This window comes from Sceloporus undulatus, chromosome 6, assembly GCF_019175285.1.
Source record: "Sceloporus undulatus isolate JIND9_A2432 ecotype Alabama chromosome 6, SceUnd_v1.1, whole genome shotgun sequence".
NCBI classification, from domain to species: Eukaryota; Metazoa; Chordata; class Lepidosauria; order Squamata; family Phrynosomatidae; genus Sceloporus; species Sceloporus undulatus.
In genome coordinates, this window is record NC_056527.1 from 97,508,976 (window position 1) to 97,532,293 (window position 23,318).

A 23,318-nucleotide genomic window follows, 5' to 3' on the forward strand; every position below is an offset into this window, starting at 1 on the left:
GATGGAGGGCCGCGTCTTTCCCTCCAGGCCCCTTGCTTGCCTCCCTGCCTCCTTCCCGGGGCCTGACCTGGCCTTGGCCGAGCGCTCGTAGCTCCATCCCGGGCCGGCGCCCAGCGGATCCCCGAAGCCGGCGCTGGGGTAGTTCCTATCCATGGGGAGGGAGCGAGGGAGGAAGGAGCCCCAGGCCAGCCTCCCTCCCGACGGCTCCCCTGCCTTCTCTGTGCGGGTCTCCCTCTGGAAGCCTCGCCTGGCCCCGAGCGAGAAGAGGAGGAGGAGGAGGAGGAGATGGGCGAAGAAGGGAGGAAGGAAGAAGGAGGGAAGGAAGGAAAGAGGGAAGGAGGGAAGGAAGGAGGAGAGGAGAGGGGCTCCCTCCTCCTCTTCCTCCCCTCTCCCTCTTCTTCCTCCCCTTCCTCCTCCTCCTCCTCCTCCTCGGCCTCGGCTCAAGCCTCGGTCTGGCGTTGGCGCTGAGGCCGCCGAGGGAGGAGGAGGAGGCGGCAGCGGCGGCGGCGGAGGAGGAGGAGGAGGCTCATGGTGCAGCCATGTTCGCTGGGCGTCTGTCTGCGCTCCGCTCCGCTTCCTCCCACAATCCCCCCGTGCTTCAGGGAGAGAGAGAGAGAGAGAGAGAGAGAGAGGAGGGAGGGAAGGAAGGAGGGATAGAGGGAGGGAAAGGAGGAAGGATGCAAGGACTGAGGGGAAGAGAGAGGCAGGGATAAGAGAGGAATAGTACTGTGGTATTATTAGGGGCCAGGAAGGAGAAGAGAGAGAGGAGCAATTATTATTATTATTATTATTATTATTATTATTATTATTAGGGGCTTTGGTGGAGAGGGAGGAAAGGGAAGGGAGAGGAATGTTTATTATTATTAAGTACTGTTATTATTATATTACTGTTGTTGTTTATCTGAGGATGGAGAGAGTGGGGAAAAAGAGAGGGGAAAGACAAAGGCACAGAGATGGGAGGAATGAGGGCCAAGGCCAAGCAAGGCAGGCAAGGATGGATGGAAGGGAGGAGGAAGAGAGGGAGGGAGGGAGGGAGGGAGGGAGGGAGGGAGGGAGAAGTGGTGAACAGACTGGAAAGAGAGGGAGGCAGGAGAGAGAAAATGTCACCTGAAGGATGGACAGAATGGGGAAGAAGAGGGGGGGAAAGGACAAAGGTGAGGAGGAGATGGGAAGAATGAGGGCCAAGGCCAGGCAGGGGAGAAAAGGAAGGATGGAGGGATAGAGAGGTGGTGGATGGAGTGTAAGAGAGAGGGAGGCAGAGAAATGGAGCAGGAAGGGGGTCATGGTGGGATGGGAGAAGGGAATGAGGAAGGGAAAAGAGAGAAACTATTATTATTATTATTATTATTATTATTATTATTATTTCATCAGAGTATGTACAGAGTAGGGAAGAAAAGGGGGGAGGACAAAGGCACAGAGATAGGGATGGGAGGAATGAGGGCCCAGGCAGGGCAGGCAAGGAGGAAGGAAGGAAGGAAGGTGATGGAGGAATAGTTGAAGAGGTGGAAGGGGACAGGGCAGAAGAAGCAGGAAAAGGGCTATATGGGGGGAATGAATGGGGCAGAATGGTGGGGCAAGTTGGAGGGAACTTTTACAGAGCAGCCCCTGGCAGGTGTCTTTGTGCCTTATCATTTCCATGTGTAAATTTCCTAATCCACACGGCAGAGGTGATGGTGTCGCTTAGGGGTGAAGGACCCCCATCAATGTGGAAAAACCACAAATAAAAAACCACTATTATTTTTACCTAAGTGAACACCTTTCTAGGAATCTCCAGGTCCTCCAGTGCAGATCTGTGGTCAACATCTGCCAGAAGTTGATCCCAGAATCATGCTGGAGGACCTACAAATGCCTAGAGAAGTGTTTTCTCTAGGTACATCTAAGTTCTGCAGCACAACTCTATGGTCAAATTCTGGCAGAGTTAAACTGGGGGACTTAGAGATTCCTATAGAGAACATATTAAACCTGCAAACAATCAAATCCGCAAAAGTCAAAGCTGCAAATGTGGAGGGCCAGCTATTGCTAATAATAATAATAATAATAATAATAACAACAACAACAACTTTATTACAGCCATTTGACCAGGCTATTGCTAAGAGTTTGGCATTTGTGTGGACTTAGGAGCAGCTTTCCATCTCAACTCTGGGGAGAGATCATGGCTTTTTCACATGCTGTGGAAAAATTGTGCATCATGTGCTACAGGGTATACTATGAATGCATGTTAAAGCATTGCTGTATATTCCTTTAAACTTTTACATACAGTATTTTTAATGCTCACTTTTAAATTTTTAACTGTATTGTTTTTAATTTGTAAGCTGCTTTGTATTGCAGTAATAATAATATCTGTTATATTGAATTTTTATCCTGTACTGAAATGTTTTAAAAATTTGTAAGCCGCCCTGATCATTTCTATGGAAGGGCGGGGTAGAAATAAATTTTATTATTTATTATTATTTATTATTATTATTTATTAATACGCTGACATAAAGAAAAGTAATTATGGGGTTGCAAAAATTCAACAGGCAACTTGAAGGCACATGCACACAAGCCCATGTGTTGCTATATAATATAAAGAGACATTTCATAAGTTTCATGTCATGTATAATAGTATCCTGCCTTCCTGAGACGATCCTGTGTCACCTACCAGTATGTTTTGTTTTTCTGTAAAGCTGCAATATGAATAGAAAATCTGACATTATGACTCTTTTATAATACAGAGAGAAAATTGCATGAATGTCTCTGAAGACAAATAGGTGTCAAGGCCCAGAGGTTAAGAGACCAGAAGCAATTGTCAGCTGCAAGGTAGATCTCCAATTTAGGATAAATAAGAAAAGATTTCAGGCCTGAAATATATATACAATTTAAATAACCTGTAACTTGTTTTGTCTGAGATAAAAAGAGCAATTTACATGTAGAACTAAAGTACATATACCTAATAGAGTGATGTCTGGTTGTAGAGAGAAAGGTTCTCAATCCTTACTGACTGTACATAATCTTACACTAAAACAAAATCTAAAGATTGTATGTGTAGTAGTTGCCAGATGTTGCAGTAATTGCATCCCTTTGCTCCCTTTGAATTATTTCAGCCTGTAAATAGAAATAAGCTATTCGAATCCATGCTAATTGTCAGGGACTCCAGTGTTTGAACTGCATGGTCTAATGCTGAAATTTATTCTAAACTACATGAAACTACAGTATATGTCCTCAGAGCCCTCTTCAGGAACAGCTAGGAATTAATTGTGTATGTGTGTGTGTGTCTCTCTGTGTGTAAAATGTCGGCTTTTCTGATTGGCAGACAGTATGGAGTCTCTGGATTGGCCAGACCTTGTGTAAATATTAGTTATCACTTTGACAATTGATTATTACCTTTTAGAGGCTTCATCTGAGGTATGGGCATCATGGAGCTCTCAGTCAGTTAGCTGTTCAAAGTGATGGTCCATAAACTGGTGCTAGCCCACAATCTATCAGTTTCAGCAGAGTTTCCAGGAAAGAAAGAATTGTAGCCAGTGGGTACAAATATGGTACCAGTCCCTGCAACATTTGGGATGGGTCTCTGGAAGTATTGGTCCCCCAGATCAGTTTAAGGTCCAAAACACACTGCAGAAAAAATGCAGTTTGAGACCACTTTAATTGCCCTGGCTCAATGCTAAGGAATTCTGGGAGCTATAGGTTTGTGAGATATTTAGCCTTCTTTGTCAGAGAGCTCTGGGGCCACAATGAACTATTATTCTCAGATTTCCTAGCACTGAGTTAAAGTGGTCTCAAACTGGATTATTTCTGCAGTGTGTTTTAGAACCATTAAACACTGAGATAGACATCCTATCCTCCAGGCATATATAGTTGATCCGTCTTATCCATGGATTCAACCATCCATAGGTTGAAAATATTCAAAAAATATAAATTCCAAAAAGCAAACCTTGATTTTACTATTTTATATAAGGGATACCGTTTTATTATGCCATGGCATTTAATATGACTTGAGCACCCACAGATTTGGTATCCATAGGGGGTCCTGGAACCAAAACTCAGTGGATACCAAGGGACCACTGTATTCAGCTACAGCTCTTCCTACCCCTTACAACTCCTGAAATTTTAGTTTTTATAATTTATGTCGTTATTAATTACTTTTCAGCCACCACCGCAGCCTCAAAGGGAACATAATTAAAACATTTAAAACAGTGTGAACTGAGAGGGAAATCTTTGCAAACAGAGAAGAATTACATTTAAAATTACTCAGACTCCAGGTGGGACATAAAGTTTTAAAGAGTGTGCTATAAAACTAAACAGGGAACGAGCCAGTCCTAACCACCTCAGGGAGGGACAGGGATGCTTGACTAATTGTCTTTAAATGATCAGCTTTCTGATGGTTGAATTGATGTTTATCTTTAATTGTTTTGGTTCTATAAATCACGTTGGGGGTTTGTTAAGGAGAGAGACTATAAAGAAAAAGTTAAAATAAAAGAATAGCCAAAAAAAGAATCGCTTCTCTTGCAAAACTGCCATTGTGTGTGTCAGTATTCCTGTGTGCACAGTAATGGGGAGAGAATCATTACTTGCATATACTGTATATACACTATGTACTTTAGTCCAGTGGCATAGTAGTAAATTTTGGAGTGTAGGAGCTCTTCGTGACAGCACACACAAACACAAAATAAAAAAGTAACAGTACATATCATAATATGTCATTTTTACAGCAGCATGACTGGAATCCTAGTCCCGTAGTATTTAGGGCAGGGGTAGGCAACCTTTTTGAGCCGGGGGCCGGGTTGCTGTCCCTCAGACAACTGGGGGGCCGAAGCCAAAAAATAAATAATTAAATAATTTTTAAAAAATTTAAATAAATAAATAAACCAGGGCAAATGTAGGACAAAATTTTCAAATGGTGGACACTTTTTTTAAAAACTGGAGGACACGTGAAAAAATTTGCTGATTTTTAAAAAAATGTTAATATAAATGCATGTTTCTGAGGCATCTATAGACAATTGCCCCTGCGCGCGAGAGGCCAAAGGCCCCGGCGGCAATCGGCGGCAGGACCAGGCTGGGGCCGGTCCCAAGGCCTTGCCGGGCCGCATCCGGCCCGCGGGCCGCAGGTTGCCTACCCCTGATTTAGGGAGTAAGCTTCACAAAATTCACATTTAACTGTACCAAACTTTTAAAAAAATCATCATTGAGGTGAACTGCAATGTTTTAGCATTTAATTAGAAATTTAATTAGAAATGTAAGCCGTTTTGCAAAAAAGCAGGGTTGTTATTTAAACTGTCGTTACGTAGAAATCCCATCCAAGGAAAGGAAGATTCTTCCTCTAAGCTAATTTGTCACAAACAATAGTAAAACCTGAATGTATTATTATTTATTTACTTATTTCTTACATTTATATTTCTTCTATTTTCTCCAAGGTGCCCATGGTACATGGTCTTCATCCCTATTTTTATCTTCACGCCCACCCTGTGAAGTAGGTTATTCTGAAAGATTCACTGGCCAAAAGTCACCAAGTGAGCTTTACAACCAAGTGGGATTTGAACAAGACTTGCCAGTCCTACTCTAACATTCACTGTTCTCACTCTAAAAAAATATTAGAATCTGCATTGCCCAGTATTGCTATTATTTTTGGATTGGCCAGAGATTATGTATTTGGAGATATTAAGTCCATTCAGTATTTTAAAAAGAAGCATACTGATTTCTGCTTTTTAAATTCACCAGCAACTTAGACCTCACTGAAATTGCCCAGTTGTGGGTTTTGCATATACAGTACCATGGGCCCTTGGTATCTGATGGGGTTAGGTTCCAGGACTCCTGTGGATACCAAAATCCATGGATGTTCAAGCCTCATTAAATACAGTGGATAGTAAAATGGTGTCCCATATATAAAATTGAAAAATCAAGGTTCGCTTTCTAGAATTTATATATTTTTTAATATTTTCAAGCTGTGGATGCTTGAATCCATGGATAAAGAATCCATGGATATGGAAGGCTGACTTTACACGTAAAAACTGTCTCCTTCAGCCAAGCTTCAAGTTCAGCATTAAGAGTAAGCAATGAGCTTGGATGGACTGTCCTGCTCCCTAGCCATGGGAGTGTTAAAGGCACATAAACATAACCTGAAGATGTGCCCTGACGTGAGAACTGAATGGTAGGGTGATGAAATGCAAGTATAAAACTATATTAATAAACTGCCCTTTTGTGTATTTGAAAGATAGAAGTGTGTTCCTGATTGCGATTGAATGGACTCTTCCCTTGAAATGAAGTCTAAAAAGTGGCAACAGAACTGCACATGAATATTTTCCATAATGTTTCACTTAATTGTATTTTTTGCTCTGTCTTTGTTAAATGATAAACATAAGGGTTTTTTTGTTTTTGCTATTTCACTGTTAAAGTACTAGAGTAGCCATTTAATACCTTTATAGTACAATATACTCAGTATACATGGCTTAAATACCCTGAAGGCACCAGACCCAATCTGATCTTGGAAGTTAAGCAAGGTCAGCCCTGATCTTGGAAGGGAGAATGCCAACAAATATCCGATGCTGTAGGCTATATTCCAGAGGAAGGAACTGACGAAACTACCTCTGAGTATTTCTTGCCTAAGAAAAACCCTATAAAATTCATGAGGTCACCATACATCAACAGGCACATTGAAGGTACGTGTGCACACAGCCACACAGAGTAACTAGTATATATAATATTTATATGTGACAGATTTCAATTTTGGTTGGTGTCCTGGAACTAAACCATTAGGCACAAACATGTATGCCATTTTAAATGGATTCTTTTAAAGTATCCCCCTTCAGACTTTTCTAGGCATCTTCCACCTCATGCAAAGCAATCAATGCTGGCTGACCACAGGGAGTAGAGAAGATTGAACGAGATATCCTAAAAGAAGGTGTATCTAACCTGCCAGAATGCTGAATAGTAGCACTCTATATCTTTTTTGCAGAGCTAGTGATTGTGTAGCAAATTTAATAAGGGATATTTGTAGACTTCTTCCTCAAGACTAAAAAGAAGTAAACCTCCAAATGGTAAAGCTACTCCTGTAATGACTATAATGCTGAAATTTGATATAAATATAGTCTGTGTCAGGCAGGGAGAGGGACAGAAGTTGTGCTTGCATGTGCACACATAACTCAGCAGTCAGAATTGGCTTAAACCTTGCTTTTCTGCTTGCTGATCTAGGGATTGCTGTGAGTGTACATGTGTGAAGCTGAAGCTTCTCACATTCTTTAGAGATTCCAATTTGGATTGCTTCTCTTTATATGTGTATCTATGCTCCTTCAGATCTCCTGTCAACTTATGGCAATTCCATTAATTTCATAGGATTTTCTTAGGCAAACTTCTAGTAATGGAAAATCACAAGACGAGACACTGTGTTCCTTGTCCCACCTAATCAGCTGGGCTGGAGGAAAGCTTCAGAGGCAACACAGGTCACAACCCCAGGCCCATGGTCATAAACTGCACTCCTCAACTGCATAAACATTTATGTGGGGCTTTTTGGAATGCCTAGGATACTTTCGTATCTGATATAAAAAGTTTAAATTTTATATACATAAAGAACAATAAACTAGATTACTAGTAAAGATTAGAGCCCATTTGCCTTCATCCTTCAAAATGAGAGAGTGGGCAACTGCCTCACAACAACAGGGACTGGCACTCCCAATGTGAAGCACAGCAGGAGGGAATGACAGGCTGTAGTTGTTTCCTCCATGCATACCAGAATGTATCAGAACTTACAGGACACAAACAGTATTTGGGAGGACTAGGCAAAAAGAAAGAGAAAGCTCCTTTGGCTGTTCAGAACTTCTTTGATGAGCAGCAAGAGCTGGAGAGAGGGAACAAAAAGGAAGTGCTGGCTACGTATAACCCATAGGTTGCATGTCCTACATCCCTGATAGTTGCTTCAGCAATATCTCAGGTGCTAGTCATGATCAGCTGGCATCATTTGGTATCTTAAGGCTAGTTTCTTCTCAGGAGTAAAACCCAAAGCAAGAACTATTGTGACAGGAAGAACATACATATGAAAAGTAGACCATACTTTATTTTGAACCGAAATCATGATCAAATATTCACAGACAGTTAGTTGGGTACATTCCTGTTCATTTGAATAGTGCTACTTCCTTCCCCCTTCAACAGAGTTATGAGGTGTTTGCAGTTCTGCACTCAGAGACAAACAAGTCGTGGACAGGTGAGGGAAATGTAGGATGGATATGAGTTTAACGTATGTGCTGGCATACATTTTGCACAATTTGTTATACACTCACACTTATCCCATGCAGTTTTGTGCACTACAGTTACTAGAAGTGCATATAAAAGCATTTGGTCTGGCTCTTCTGTTCTTGCACAGTTGCACCACAGTAACAGTACCATACTTCCTACAACTGATACAGACATTTTCACAAACATCCTTCCCCATGCCATCTTAAGGCACGCACACTGCATTTCTTGCATATTCACTGCTTTTTGTACTTAAAAATACCTGGAGTGGGGTCATGGGTATAATTATGGGGGAGAAGTCATAATGTCTTTTCCTCCAATAAGAATTCTCCTCTACAAAATGAAATTTTATTTCATTCCCCAATTACCTAGTATTGCAAAGTGATACACTGTAGATCATTCACACCTAGAACACTTGGGTGTGTTTAGAAAACTCTGTTGGTAACTCTGCCCTTTTATTTGGATATCTAAACTGTATTTCTAAATGCTCGGCTGAATCATAAAGATACTGCAATTGCAGAAATTTGGAGACTGAAGGGAGAGGGGGAAGAATTCTTATTTGGGAGGATAATGTCCTCATCTTAACTCCCCTTCATAACTACATTCCTAGTGTAGGAATGGAAGGATAAAGGAAGGACATCCTGAAACATCATAGATGGGGAGAGATCATGGCTTTGTGGAGAAGCACATACTTTGCATGCAATTGCTCCCAGGTTCAGTTTCTTCCAGATTTTTCTTTTAAGGGTGAGGTAACCATGATGTAAAACCCTTTTCCTGACTGAAACCCTGTAGAAGCACTGCCAAGTCCGATCAGATAATAGCATGCTACATAGATAAATAGCCGGGCCTGTTATAAAGCAGCTTCCTACATTTTTAGACATGGAAGGGTGTGCTCTCTAGGTTAAGAACATCAGTATCCATAGCAGGCAGGCACTGCTCTTGAAGAGACCAGGAGCAGAAGCTTAGGTTACCAGAATGTATGTCAGACCTAGCCAATTACTGCATGCCAGTCACGGGCAAATATTTCACATCTTCACTTGAACAGAACAGCACACAGAAGCTTACACTGTCTTGGACTTTAAGATGACACTGTCTTGGGCTTTAAGATTCACTGTTCAGGCTCCGAATTTTCTGATCATTTTTCAAGCATAGTTATTTACCCTGAAACAGACTCATCATTGCTATCCACACTTAGTCTAGCTAATGCCATGACAATAGATAAAGCTATATATATACACCAAACCTTGTTTAATGTGAGGCAGCTGGTGATGAAGGAATTTGGGCTAGAAATCTGTGCAAAATGGTGATTAATTTTCATACCAGTGCAGTGAATATCCATAATATCCACACTTAACAGTTTCAAGTTTTTGTCTCTCAGACAATGTAAGGCGACTCTGCTGCACACTCGACACATATCACTCAGTCTCTATAGAGTGCATATATCCAATACATATTTGTCAGTGTCACGTGTTTTCACATTTGTGTCCAGTTGTCCACTAGCTTTGTTGCATGTGCATGTACAGTGTCTTTTAGTGACATACAAATGAGTGCAGCAGGTTTCCCAGGAATATTGTTCCTGCAGTTGACAAATCAAGTCGTAGGGGCCAAGTTGGTACTGCTCCTGGAAAAAGAGAAAAACAAATCATAGTATCTTATTACTGAGAAATAAGTCACACATTGATGGTGGTTTGTGAAGCGGAGGAGCAAAGCTAACTTTTGTCAATGGGCCATCAGTGAGTATTCATTGGGCATGGTTGTTCAACCTACTGTGAATTCATAGCCATTATATTCATTATATGACTTTGTCAAAAAAAAAATTGACAAAGAATATAATAACTTTGTCAAATGTTTTTCTGAGATAAAGATACGTGCCCTGACCACATTTTCATGATCCACTGAACTAGTAAATACATTTTTAGAAAGGAATGTGTTTCAACTAAAAATACTTATTTTGAGAAACCCATATTGGCTCCTAACATTCCAATGCATTTTGATTCTAGATTACCACAGATCAATCATTTAACAGCCTCTTCTAAAATTTTGTCTGGCATCAACATTGGGCTGACAAACCAGATCTGCTTTTCTACTCTTTTTTTTAAAGGCAGGAACATTTGACCTCTCCTTAGTCTTCCAAACCTTGCCTATTCATCAAGAATTTTCTAAGATGATAGACAACAGCTTTTGAACGACTACATGTTCTTTCCACACAGTGAAATGCACATCATCTGGCCCTGGAGACTTGAATTTGGTTATACAGTACTGTATGCCATTCCTTCCATTTTCTCTGCATGTCCTTTCAAAGTTTCAGCTCTTCAGAGAGCTCCCTTAGCAGTCACAATGGCTTTTTTGGATAACTCCCAATCCAGTATGAGAAGACATTTATTTGAAAGCTTGTTCCCTATTTGTGACATTTTAATTGGCCTTAACAAACATATTAGCCTATTGTTACTTTTGGAAAATGGCTTTTCTGATATGGCGGTGGCTGGAGGGGGGGGGGAAGAAATATGGCTGCTTGATGTTTTTAGATGGCAACTCCCATAAATCCCTCACCATTGACTATGGTGGCTAGAGCTGGTGGGAGCTGGAGGCCAAAAGAAGGGCAATTAGTTGCCCACTTCTGTTCAAATGGAATGAGATGTCTCCCTGCAGTTTTTTTCTCAGTATCGCTTTTATAATTTATAAACAGACACTGCTGTTTATGAAGTTTAAAATAAAAAGGAACAGCATAGTTCTCAGGGTTTAGCCAACTATCGACAGCCAACATAGAGCAGAATGTTACATCCTCTGCTGCCATCCTCTGCTGTATTACCAGCTTAGCATTCTATCAGTTTACATCACATCACATTTGCTTTTCCGCCGTTCCTGCCAGGGGCTCAGGGTGGTAAACAGATTCTGTGAATGTCAGAGAGCTACCCCACTTTTTTATTCTTACAAGAACACTAGAAGATATAGCATGGTGAATGAATAGCAAACTGAGATGGGAAATCTTTTACTGAGCACTCTCCCCTGCTCTTTCCTCTCTCTATTAATGGAGCTTTGAATAGTTGACTTGGCCCCCATCGTAAACGTTCTCCAACTGTTTCTGGTTCTCAGCTCCTGGATGCTGCTGGAAGAAGAGACCATGGGGTGAAATCCCAATGAACATTTGTACCTGTTGTAAGGTGGAGGTGGTGCATCATGCACTCCTGAAGATTCCATTGCTTGCTCGTAGGATGGAAGCCCCGGCGCAGTCTCAGGCTTTGGCTCCTCATCAAAGTTAGCAAGGGGCACCTCAGGATACAAGTGGTCTTGAGTCCTACCCAGAGAAAACACAAAGGAGTCTAAAGCAACCCACACACTTTCCCCATGGACTCTAGTTGTGGAGTTCGAAGGTGGGCAAAGTGGTTCTCTGAAGTGCCTTCTGTGCCCCCCTTTTAATTTGTTAAAAAATTGTTATTGCAGTTGACCATTAAAATTCAGCAAGAAATTACTAAATGCACATTTAGGGAAAGGGAAGTAAATGCAGTCTAGTAAATGAAATATACACAGTATCATAGCCAGTTTAGTTCTTTTGCGTGTTAACAGTCACTATTAAAACACATTTAAAGATTTTTTATGTATCCCCTTCATACCCCCAAGAGCACGAAGGGCCATTTAAACTCAAAGCTTGGGAGTAGGGGTGGGGGTTTCAAGTGTGCAGAGAGGTCTAGGAGGGCTGCGTGTGAATGATCTATATGGGCTAAACTTTGGCCAAACAATATCCCTCTACTACCACCTTCAGGACATAACCAGACAAAAAGGACTAGATCTATAGCAATATAGGTGGCCTCATGGCCAGCCCTACCAAGTTATTCAAAAGGATAGCATGGTGTCAAAGGCCAACAAGAGGTCCAAGAAAACGAAAAGTCCACATTTCCCCCATACAGCTCCCAAGATCATCCAATAAACCATGTTAATTTTTTAAAAAAATTAGTGTTAAGTTTTTTAACCAATTGTCTTTGGAAACTGGCTTGGGTCCTTTTCTGGGAGAAAGGCAGAATATAAATGAAACAAACAAACAAACAAACAAACAAATATAAAATGTCCTGTCTGAATGCACAAATGAAATGAGTAACCAGATGATTGTTATCAGTCAATTATGATTGGTGTTGCAAAGCCATCAGTCTGATTATTGCCTTGGGAAAGAATGGTCCTTTTTGCATTTCACAATCATTTAATTCAGCCTTTCTCAAATAGTGGGGCGGGCCCCCCAGGGGGGGCGCGAGGCTCCGTAAAGGGGGGCGCGAGGCTCTGTTATGCAGAGGTGTACTTATAACAATTTTATAGACAAATGATACTATTTACAGTCGCGCAGGGGGCGTGAAATGTTTTCTTCTTCCTGGGGGGGGGGGCATGACAGAATATAATTGAGAAGCACTGATTTAATTCCACCTTTTATAATTCCCACCCCTGCCACACTACATATGTTTGCCAAATGTGGATAAAGTTTCATGAGTCTGATGCAAATGCTTTATGTCATTTTAGTCTTTAAGGTGCCTTAAGACTCCATGTTGTTTGTGCTGCAAAGAAAGCAACGCTGGCTATCCCTCTAGGAAATGAAGCTGAGCACAAGCTTCACTACCTTGAAAAAGCTGCATGTGTTCCACTGAAATATAACTTTTAATTTGTATAGAGATGGAAACTCCAAGTAATGACTATCACTTGGCTATCATGTGGTGACACTTGGTTATCATATGTGCCATGCACTGGCTGCCTCTGCCCAGCCTGCCATTAGCCATTCCCCATGGCACAGAGAAAGATCAAATACTAGACATTCCAGTTTTACAGTGTTTTCCTCCTCTTATTGCTTCTTGTACAAACATTTGTACAGTGATTCTATTTTGGAACAACAGAAGCAACAGTGAACATCTTAATGAAATTTGCATGAAATAAAATGATAGAAAGGATTCTCTAATATCACCTTCCCCAATCTGGTGGCCTTCGGATATGGGAGTAGGCTTAACCCCACTTCCATTTTCTTGATCTAAATTCCCTCTCTTCAAAGCTGCTGTTTCTTCCACTGAGAAATGTACAAGGAGAAATGCATAACCATGTTCCAGTTGATGGAGATCCAATTAAGATATCCATGAAGTCCGATCTAACTTGGGTCAAAATTTCTGGATAGTGTTTTTCTCTCTTTTCATCTCTTATACACACATATACACACAGGATCTCTCCGTGGACCTTGACCCATACCTGGACCGTCTCCTCTCCTTTGCACGGTATTTGACACAATACATTGCCACGACCACAAACATGACGGTAGAAACCAATGCTGCTATGAGGCCTGCCACCAAGCCAGCCACATCCACACCTGGGGTGCCTGAGAAAGAAGGAGACTAGGTTAGTAAACACAGCAGCTGAGCTTGTTTCTGGCAACTCTGCCAGTAGTAATACAAGAAGTTTTATGTTTTACATTGATTTTAGTTTTATTGATAGTTTAATTATAAATCAATGTTAACTTTTTGTATGCTTTAGCTATACTGTGTTTTAATTAATAGGCCACCCTGAGGCCTGTTTTTTGGAGGGAAAAGGGGGGGTGTTATAAATAAAGTTAAAAATTAAATGTGGTAGTGATGATTAGCTCAAACTGAAACCCAGCTTACTTAATAATAAGACTAAGTGTCACCGGGAGATTCAAAGGATTATATCTTTCCTTGACTACCATGTTATGTTAGACACATATTAAATAAAAAGGGGACATGTTACTGCCCAAATGGCACCAGTTGTATCCTGGAAAGGACAAATTTGGAGGAGAACAGTTTATAAAGGATAAAACAGGGCCATATATGATTTCTTCATTCTCCCAGCTGATGTTCATATTCCATGCTAACCAATAAACAATGTTAAATCTGCACACATTTAAACTGATAAATATATTAAAATGAAATCCCCCCTTGTTTCCCCAGTCAAGCTCACAAACTTATTGTAAATTCATTGGTTAAGAGGAAAGATAAGCAAGTGCAATGGGGTTGTATCCATTGTAATTCTGAAAAATAGAAGAGCTTGTTCCTTATATGCAGAAGGGAAGGAGAAGCTTGGGGAACATCTGGGAGAAGTTTCTTTCCTTTTTGTTTTTGGATCTTCTAGCCAGCATGACCATTGGGCTATGCTGGCTGAGAGACTCTGGGAGTTATAGTCAGGATAAATAATGTTCCCAAGCTCTGCTTTGGGGAAGCAGAACAAGAGGTCCACCAGTTCTAATACTGCAGATTCAGCATGCAAAGACAGGCATCAGGGAAACATAGATAAGTGTTTTCCCCTCCATTTCTCCCCCATACTCACTTGCTCCTCCTTTCCCATTGTGTGGGTAAGTCTCCCAAAACTGTTTCTGCAGGAGAGAACAAAAATGGAGGCAGTGTTAACAGTACACTTCTGTGAAGCAACAAACCTAAATGACTTAGGTCCAAGATGCCTCAAGGACTGTCTATCATCATCATCATCATCATCATCATCATCATCACCATCACCATCACCATCCTCTCCCAATGGATTGAGGCAGGGAACAACAACAATTAACAGACAAACATCAGTTAAATCAGCCACACTACAACCTAAGATCTGACAGAAGGGCTCTTCTTTATGTCTTAAACCAGTGGTGGAGAACCTTTTAGTGACTGAGTGCTCAAACTGCAACCCAAACCCCACTTATTTATTGCAAAGTGCCACATTCCTCTGGATTTCTAATGACAAACTCTAGTGAAGTCTGTGTTGGGAAGATGGTGTGTGTGCCCAAAGAGAGGGCTCTGAGTGCCATCTCTGGCACGTGTGCCATAGGTTCACCATCACTGTCACATTAAAGGTGGTTAGGTTGCACACATAAACTGAAATTCTTTGCCTTGAGAGGGAATGTTGGCACCATCTTTGACAATATTTGCCTGTTTTTATTAAACTGTGGTTTTGTAATGTTACTGTATTTTATTTGTTTTAAATTCTGTTAGCCACCATGAATGGAGGATAAATGCCAAAATGACAAGACATACCTACATGTATACTACATATACATATACATTTTGGTATTCATCATCCTGAGATTTGGCCCGTAACCACTCAATTTGCATCCCAACTATCCAAGAAAAACGAAGGTATCCTGACAGCTATTCTAATCATTCTAATAATTCTACTCCTACTAAATCAGGAATCCTGGATTCTCCCTTTGTTTACTCTCCATTATGGATTCCTGACTTATCAAATGACCATGCCAACTAAAGATGATAGGCATTGTAGTCAAACACTACCAGACTGGGAAAGGTTGTTCTATTAAAACTAAGCCAACACACGTACACATTCTTCCACTGCTTAAATGTTTCCCACAAAAATGGAAATGTGTGACCTTCAGCTGTTTCTGGACTGTAGCTTCTAACATTCCTTTCCATTGTCTATGCAACCCAGTGATACACTCTTCATCCCTTCTCTTTCTGTCTCATTTATCTTTTTGCCCTACTGTGCTGAATTTTGGATTTTAAGCTTCTTTGTGCAATGATCTCAGCTTTTTGTACTTCACAAAGTGCTGTTGCTGGTTTTTTGCTACACAATGTGCCTTCAAGTCGTTTCTGACTTATGGCAAAGGTGGAAGGTGACCCTATCATAGGATTTTCTGGCTAGATTTGTTCAGAAGGAGGTTTGCCATTGCCTTTCCCTGAGGCTGGCGACTTTCCAAAGGTCACCAGTGGGTTTCATGGCTGATCTGGGAATCAAACCCTGGTCTCCAAAGCTACAGTCCCACATTCAAACAACTATGCCACACTGGCTCTACACAATAAAAATAAAAACATGCAAGAAAACTCAAGGTTTTGGCTGAGAAAAACTGTACTGACCACCTTGATCGTAGGTAGGAGCAAAACTATAGGCTTCAACTGAGCTTATTCCTAGTAAACACACAACACACACCATCCGATCATTTGCCTCAAGTAGCAAACTGTCTTTGGAAACCCCCTCAGTACACAGCCTTTGGCTGCACTCCCTCAGCTTCTTCAGAGAGACTCTCAATTCTCTTCTCACATTTCCACATCAACATTTTTCATAATTACTGTCTAACCAAATGGCTGTTCAATTTAAAAAACCCAATTAGGAGAGTATAGCCCATTTGCAGCTGTCAACAGCTTCTTAGTACAGAAAGGTAAGATCAGATCAAGTGGATGTCTCAGAACCTGACACTGTCAAACCCATTTCAACAACCCATTTCAACAGACATTCCCTGTGCCTTCAGTATTAGTGACTGTTCCACTTCTGATATGACAAATCAAAAGGGATAATTTTCTGAGTGATAGAAACACTTTAACTCACTAAAAGAGGCTGGATCCTTGTGCAGAGCTTTCTTAGACTTTAGTCTACTTCAGATGCATCTGAGGAAGTAGCCTGAAGTCTACGAAAGCTCATGCTGCCAACTTCTTTCTTTCAGTTAATCTCAAAGGTACTACAAGATCTCTCTACATGAAGAAGAATGTGGTAATTGCCTCAGGCAGCAAAGGCTGGGAGACAGCAGTAAGATGTTGCAGGAGAGAACTGGGTGCCATGCAACTTGCTCTGCATCCCCAGAGTTAGCCCACTGCCTTCAGGTACTATGGAGAATCCTCCCCTATCACTTACTGTATATACTCATGTATGCGTCCAGAAATTTAGGTCAAAAAATTGATCGAAAAACCTGAGTCAATTTACCCATGGGTCAAAGTAAGTACTGTATCTTAACTCTTATTTTAAAGAAAGAACTATCCCCTGGTGAAAGGCAAGAGTATAATCTATCTTGGAAGCACCAGTCTCCTCTACTCTCTCATCCACCCAGCCTTAAGAGTCAGCACAAACAGTGATGTCTGCTGTAATTTTGTAAGTTCTTTGACATTGCTTTGCTTTGCTATATGCCCCTAAGTTTGACCCTTGACTTATCCATGGGTCATATCAAAATCCGTAATTTCACCCCCAAAACGTGCCCTCGACTTATACATGAGGTTGACTTATATACAGCCAATTCAGCCAGCTTCTGTACATAAAATGGAGACAAGACAGCCACTTTTAAAAAATTTCCTCAGGCAGCAAACTGGCTTGGATCAACCCTGCATGAGAATATTTAATTTTCAAAAGGACACAGCTACCATTCCAATCCACTTGGAAAACATGACCCCTTAGCAAAGAAAAATTATCCCCTCTGAGCCTAGAAGCAAGATGTTTGGTCTTATACATAGCCAGGGACACTCTTTCTTTTAGACAGCTTAATAGAAGTAGAGAAAAAAGTCCTGGTTAATACATGAGAAGGGAAATTCCATGCCTGGGATGCTGGCATCAAAAGTGGAGTCCAGGGCCCCACATACTCAGAATTGAGTCCCAACTAACCAAAAGAAGCCGCAGAAGCCAGAGATGTTCTCATCAGGAAATCCCCCTTCTTCTTCCCTGGGCCTATCCCACCTCTTTCTCCACTGCAGTTGTAAAAGCCATGGGGTAGAGGGTGTTTCCAGAACTAAAAATACACCAGGTCTTTGCGGGAGGTTTCCAAAAGTAGACATTACCACTTGGGCTCCTTTTTTCCCCCTGGCTGTGGCAGGCAATAGGGAAAATGGAACTGTGAAGCCCTGCTCTATTTCAATGACCCTTAAGTAGGACGATAAAGAACTGTGAGAAGGAAGAGCATTAGTGACAAAAGTTGTCCATCAACAATTAGCCAGCTAAGCAACAGGACTTGCCAAATGTGTCCTGTTACCAAGAGCAATAGGACACATGCCCTTCATATTTCCTTGCCACCATTTTAACCACATGGCTTCCTTCATCCCCAGTGCCTCATTCCTTCCTGTGGCCATGGCAGGACAGTTGAACCATAGTCCCCCATCTCACCCCATGTACCTTGCTCTGAGAGTCACCTCAACGCCAAGGTGTTTGGGGTCTGACAAGTTCTGGAGAGATTTTGTAATGGCTTTTTCCTCTTCGCTATGTTTGCCAGAACAGAAAGTGGCTAGGTAGGGTTCTCCAGAGATAGCAATAGCAATTACATTTCTATACCACTTATTAGTGAATTAGCACTGCCTAAGCAGTTTAACAATCTGTAAGCCAATTGCCACCAACAAGCTGGGTACTCATTTACTGACCTACAAAAGGATGGAAGGCTGAGTGGACCTTGGAGCCCTCCAAAATTGAACTGACAATGTTGTGGCTGCAGGACCGGCATTTAACCACTGTGCCACTAAGGCTCATGCCATTCTCCAGACAGCCCAGCCAACTTTTTCCTGGTTGTGACATTTGCCATAGCCAAAGAAGGGCTAGCAATGCTCTCCAGAGCCATGGCATCTTCCTGCAAGAGAGACTAGGATCTGCCATTCCTTGTGTTCCACCTCATTCCATACCATCAGAGGACTGTCCTTGCTGAACAGACACACATGGGGTCACAATCTCCCCCATTATGATTTCCCTATCAGTTATACAGTGGACCCTTGTTATACGCTGGGGTTTGGTTCCAAGATCTCCTGTGTATAACAAAATCCGTGTGTGCTCAAGTCCCATTACATATAATGAAATAGCAAAATGGTGTCCCTTATAAAAAATGGAAAATCAAGGTAAATTTATACTTTTTTGGAACATTTTCAAACCGTGTATGCTTAAATCCGTGTATAAAAAATCCGTGTATAAGAAGGGCCAACTGTAGTACTTTTTTTTACTTTTGCATATAAATTACCAAATAAAATCTGTCTCTTTCCCCCTTCGCTTTAATAATAAAAAAGTTACCTTTGTTTTGATAACGAACAAGTAACCCATGGTCCCTGGTAGGTTTTCCTTGCTACAGTAGTAGTTAGTGTTAGTCAAAATGATGGTATATAGACCAGTCCCAGTTCACAAACCATCAGATGCTGGTCCTTGGAGAGTTCCAGGGACTTTAACACAGGGAAAATTGGAGGAAAGTGGGGGTTTAAATGGACATTGTCCCATGAAAATTGCATGATTGCATTGAAGAGTTTCACATGACGTTTAAAGAGGACTTAATAACAAGCTAATACAGCAACAAATCATTCACGGAGAAAACCCATGAATGATTTGTTGCTGGTTATTACCTGGTTATTGCCAGGATAAGTCCTCTTTAGTTGCGATGAGTGTGAAAATCTTCAACATGATAGCATTATTTTCATGAGATCATGTCCATTTAAACCCCCACTTTCCCCCCTATTCCATGTGATAAAGTATCAGAAAGAAAAAAGTAGCCATAGCCAATGGGCACAATTACAGTAATAGTTCCTCCCACAATGGAGGGTTGGGGATGCTTAAAAAATAGGTCTAAGCACCCTTTTGATCTGACAAAATGCCCTAGTGTGAGACAAGTTTGGGGTTACTGTGAATGAAAGGGTCACTAGATCGAGCTGTGTATTGTTGCTCAAGACCAGAAAAATAATAAATTAGAGACTGTTGGGAGACATCAGCATTGGGTTCTAAATTTGTGGAAAGCAACATACTATCCCTTCCATAAAACCCAGGGGAATCCCCTAGTCTGATCCCAGGTGTCTGTTTTCAAAGAAGTACCTATGTTATTCATAGTTGCAACACAAAAAGAGGAAGGGGTACAGCTTCCCACACAACTTGCCTTTTATTTTTGAGGTTGCAATTCAGAATATGCACAGGAGAGGGCAACAGCCCCTAAGAAAAGACAGCTCTCAGTCTCAACAGCATTAGTTCCTCATGCATCCCAATCACAAACCAGTAAAAAATTATTTTGCATTAAAAGTGATCTTTGCTTCAGAGCTCAGTCTTTTTTTTTGTTACAACGGAGTAGCTAAAATATACTTCAAAAACCCAATTCTGAAAAATTAACTCTTTCCTAGATTTGGTAAAGTGAGGAAACTCCCTGGTAAATCACAATAAATCATTTGTCTCTATATGGGAAAAAGAAACAAGTGTTCCCTATTCAATCTAGAGCTGAAACTAAAAAAGATTCTGAACTGGCTCTAATCATATATGAAACTGTACTACACTACCATACAGCTATAATATATTGCACAGTTCTGGATGCTAATGTTACAGAGACTTGGCAATGAATTAATCATATTTAATAAGGCACATGATGACTGTGTCCTAAACAGTAGAACAGAAACAGACATGCAAGCAAGCACAGCACCACTTTTCAAAGAGAGAGTGGTGACATACTCCAACAGTTCATAGATGAAAACCATGTGGCCAAGCAACACCAAAAGAAAAGAAAAGAGAAAAGGAATGGAAGACACTCTGCTCTGCATATCTATTTAGGAGAGCATTCCGGCACCTTTCACAACAGAGAGCGCTATTCTAATGCTCCAAGCCAGATTACTACAAAATCCCTCTATACATTATGGTGACTTTCATTGTTATAACTGACCAACAAACATTACAACTGCCTAATTAAACTACACACAAATTCAAACTTTTGGCAGGCTTAATTCTTATTCGTTAAAATTAATGAACACATTTCTCTTTCCTTTTCTACACTGCCCTTTTTCCTTTCTTGTTAGAGCCAGATGCTTTCTCATAAACTGCCTTGAACAGGTACATCTCCTTTCCTGCATTATCTCAGCACCCATGTCTGAGCTCATCCTTCTAAATCATACTATTACTAAAATATATCCCATCATTATATACCCCAACATATTATGGCAGGGCAACAACCTATACAACATCTGACAGCTGAGAGCATTGATTTTCAGGAGCAGTAGCCACAGCAAAATGAACAACTGTTGCCAAAGCAGCCCCCAGTGGATTCTTTGGAGTCCTATGTGATTCTCCCTATGCGCCCAAACATTGCTCATTTCTGGCCTATATGCTCTTCCAGCACCAACCACAGATAATGGGAAGAGTGGAGCTCTTAGTTCCCTAGTGAGGATGAGACACATATTGTGACACATGGGAGTTTTCTCCATGAATGCTGGACTGTTGATCTGGTCCTACAAGTGCCACTACATAGATCCAGGTGGTGAGTCACCGCACTCCAGAAAACCATTTCAAAGTTCAGCCAGGTTGTGCACTGATAAACTGTGGACCTGGCAGATAAGAGTATTTACAAACCAGTTCGGTATGTTAGGACTGAAAGGGCATGACCATGTGTGTGTTGTGTTCCTTCAAGTCATTTCTGAGTTATAGCAACACAAAGGCTTATTTATCATGGGGTTTTCATGGCAACATTTATTCAGAGTTGGTTTGTCACTGCTTTCCCCTGAGACTGAAAGAGTGTGACTTACCCAAGGTCATCCTTTTAACTAATTACGTAATATGTCCCTACCAGTGAAAGTGAAAGTCCAGGGTTTGAAGGGAAATACCTGTTGTGCTATAAACTTCAGAATCCCCCATTTTATAGTCTAAAATGTAAGTCTTCCAAGCTTTGTGAAGAAGATAATCTTAGCGGAATAAATAATTTGAGGTCAGAAGGGGGCAAGAATGGAGCTACGGGGGGCAAAATAAAGGCATTGCCCCTCAAATAAGAATTCTGCCCCCTCAGATGAAATTTTCCTTCAGTCCTTATATGTCCAGCATTGCAAAGAATGAGACGTTAAAAATCTTTCATACCTCAAACTGATTATATTTGCTGAGTTCACATTCTGTTGGTTACCTTGCCATCCGTTTTCTAGGAATGCCTCAACTGCATTTCCAAATGAAGTTTTAAGTTACTGCAATGTTAGAAATATGGGGACTGAAGAAAAGTTTCAGTTTAGAGGGCAGAATTCTTATTTGGATGGCAATGTCCTCATTTTGCCTCCCACTCCCCCCAGTAGTTACACAGGTGCAGCTATGTTTCAATAGAGAGTTTGGAATGTACGGAATTAGAGGAGATAGTATATTTGAAGGAGAAGAGTAAAATTGGGTGGGAGGATTAATACTGGGCACTTTCTAGAGGAATTTAACCATACTTCTTAAGTTATATGCATAATACTGGAAACCTATCAGGATAAACCAAGGTAAAAGAAAATCTGAACAGTCATAAACCAACAATATTTCAAAAACCACTGAAAATTACAGCTGGAAATGCCTTCACAGTATAGTAACAGGAATATGTGAAAACCGGTTTCACGTACAGTCTTTCCAGTTCAGTGAAGTAACTCTGTTCTTGGTGGCTCTTTCAAGAAAACCAACATGCAAAACAAGACTTGACCTAGCCACAAATTTCCTTTAGACAAGCATCACAGGCTGCTGCTTCTGGTTTCAGTCCCTGCCTCCCATGCCAATGCATAGTTCTGTAATAAGAAGCCCGAGGCCTTATTTGTGGCTGTTGACAATGCTAGGAATCTCTGAACTTCCTAGACGAGTCTTGGCAGGGAAAACTGCACTTAAGACAACAATGTCCTTTGCTCACCAGTTCAGAACCAGCATTGCTTTATTTATTACCTTCCCAGAGCAATATGGAAACTTGGCTTCTTTTAGTGCCACTGAATTCAAAACACACAGGCTAGTTCAGATGCAGCACTGACCACAGGGAAGCATTATGAGAAAGAAAATAAAAGATTAGTCACCTCCAACCTCGCTCACATACCTCCCCTTAACCTAGTATAGCTGAATTTTTATTGGGGAGGAGAATACCTCCACTTGTCCCCCTGAGGATATGTGCTTCCTACTATGGCAAGGGTGGACAGCTTATGGCACTCTCATGGTTATTGGGCTGCAACTCCAATAATAGAATCCTAGGGTTGGAAGAGAACCCAAGGCCATCCAGTCCAAGCCCCTGCCATGCAGGAATTCACAATCAAAGCAGTCTCGACAGAGGGCTATCCAGCCTCTGTTTAAAGACCTCCAAAGAAGGAAGCTCCACCACACTCGGAGAGAGCGTTCCACTGTTGAACAGCTCTTACTGTCAGGAAGTTCTTCCAAGGGGCGCGTTCCCACTACGAAATAAATAAAATTGCTGATCGGTTTAAATGACCCTAGTGCCCATTTGAAACTGGTTCCTGTTGCAATGTGATCGATTCCTGTCGTGATAAGTAAGGCAAATACACACACACACAAAACAATTTTTCCAGACACGAGTTTCTTAGCAGTTCTTTTTAAAAGAAGAGTGTTCAACAAGTGGGAACGACCAATCGGAGTCGCGTCATTCTGGAGGGTAGGGACTAATGGCAGAGGTGTATTTACCATCACCCAGTTTTTGGTAGATTCACCATCCCCTCCCC

The 23,318-nt window shown here is 41.3% G+C and overlaps 2 protein-coding genes and 1 long non-coding RNA gene across 8 annotated transcripts in view; 1 reads left to right on the forward strand and 2 right to left on the reverse strand.

The window, feature by feature from the left end:
• The window catches only part of PRR12 (proline rich 12), a 40,134-nt gene extending 39,521 nt beyond the window's left edge, over positions 1–613 (reverse strand). The window contains exon 1 of the mRNA XM_042472761.1: positions 68–613. Coding sequence (XP_042328695.1) covers positions 68–153 — 86 coding nt within the window. The 5' untranslated portion in view covers positions 154–613. The remainder of the gene's footprint in view (positions 1–67) is intronic.
• Positions 1–11,415, forward strand: LOC121933280. Of its 3 annotated transcripts, XR_006104507.1 has the most exons (5): positions 1,066–1,154; positions 2,071–2,200; positions 2,715–2,799; positions 5,394–5,489; positions 11,296–11,415. It is a non-coding gene; the product is annotated as an uncharacterized LOC121933280 (long non-coding RNA). The 3 variants fall into 3 exon arrangements; XR_006104505.1 differs by lacking the exons at positions 1,066–1,154; positions 2,071–2,200 and adding an exon at positions 1–138; XR_006104506.1 differs by lacking the exon at positions 1,066–1,154 and having other exon boundaries at positions 1,988–2,200.
• The window catches only part of PRRG2 (proline rich and Gla domain 2), a 27,307-nt gene continuing 11,995 nt past the window's right edge, over positions 8,007–23,318 (reverse strand). For 2 of the 4 annotated variants that reach the window (XM_042472764.1, XM_042472762.1), the window contains exons 4-6: positions 14,506–14,551; positions 13,417–13,543; positions 10,719–11,497 (exon numbers count right to left, since the gene is read on the reverse strand). In XM_042472764.1, the coding sequence (XP_042328698.1) occupies positions 11,131–11,497; positions 13,417–13,543; positions 14,506–14,551 (540 nt within the window). In that variant the 3' untranslated portion in view covers positions 10,719–11,130. Of the gene's footprint in view, positions 9,824–10,718; positions 11,498–13,416; positions 13,544–14,505; positions 14,552–23,318 lie in introns of those variants that run through there. The other 2 variants (XM_042472765.1, XM_042472763.1) reach the window with 2 other exon arrangements.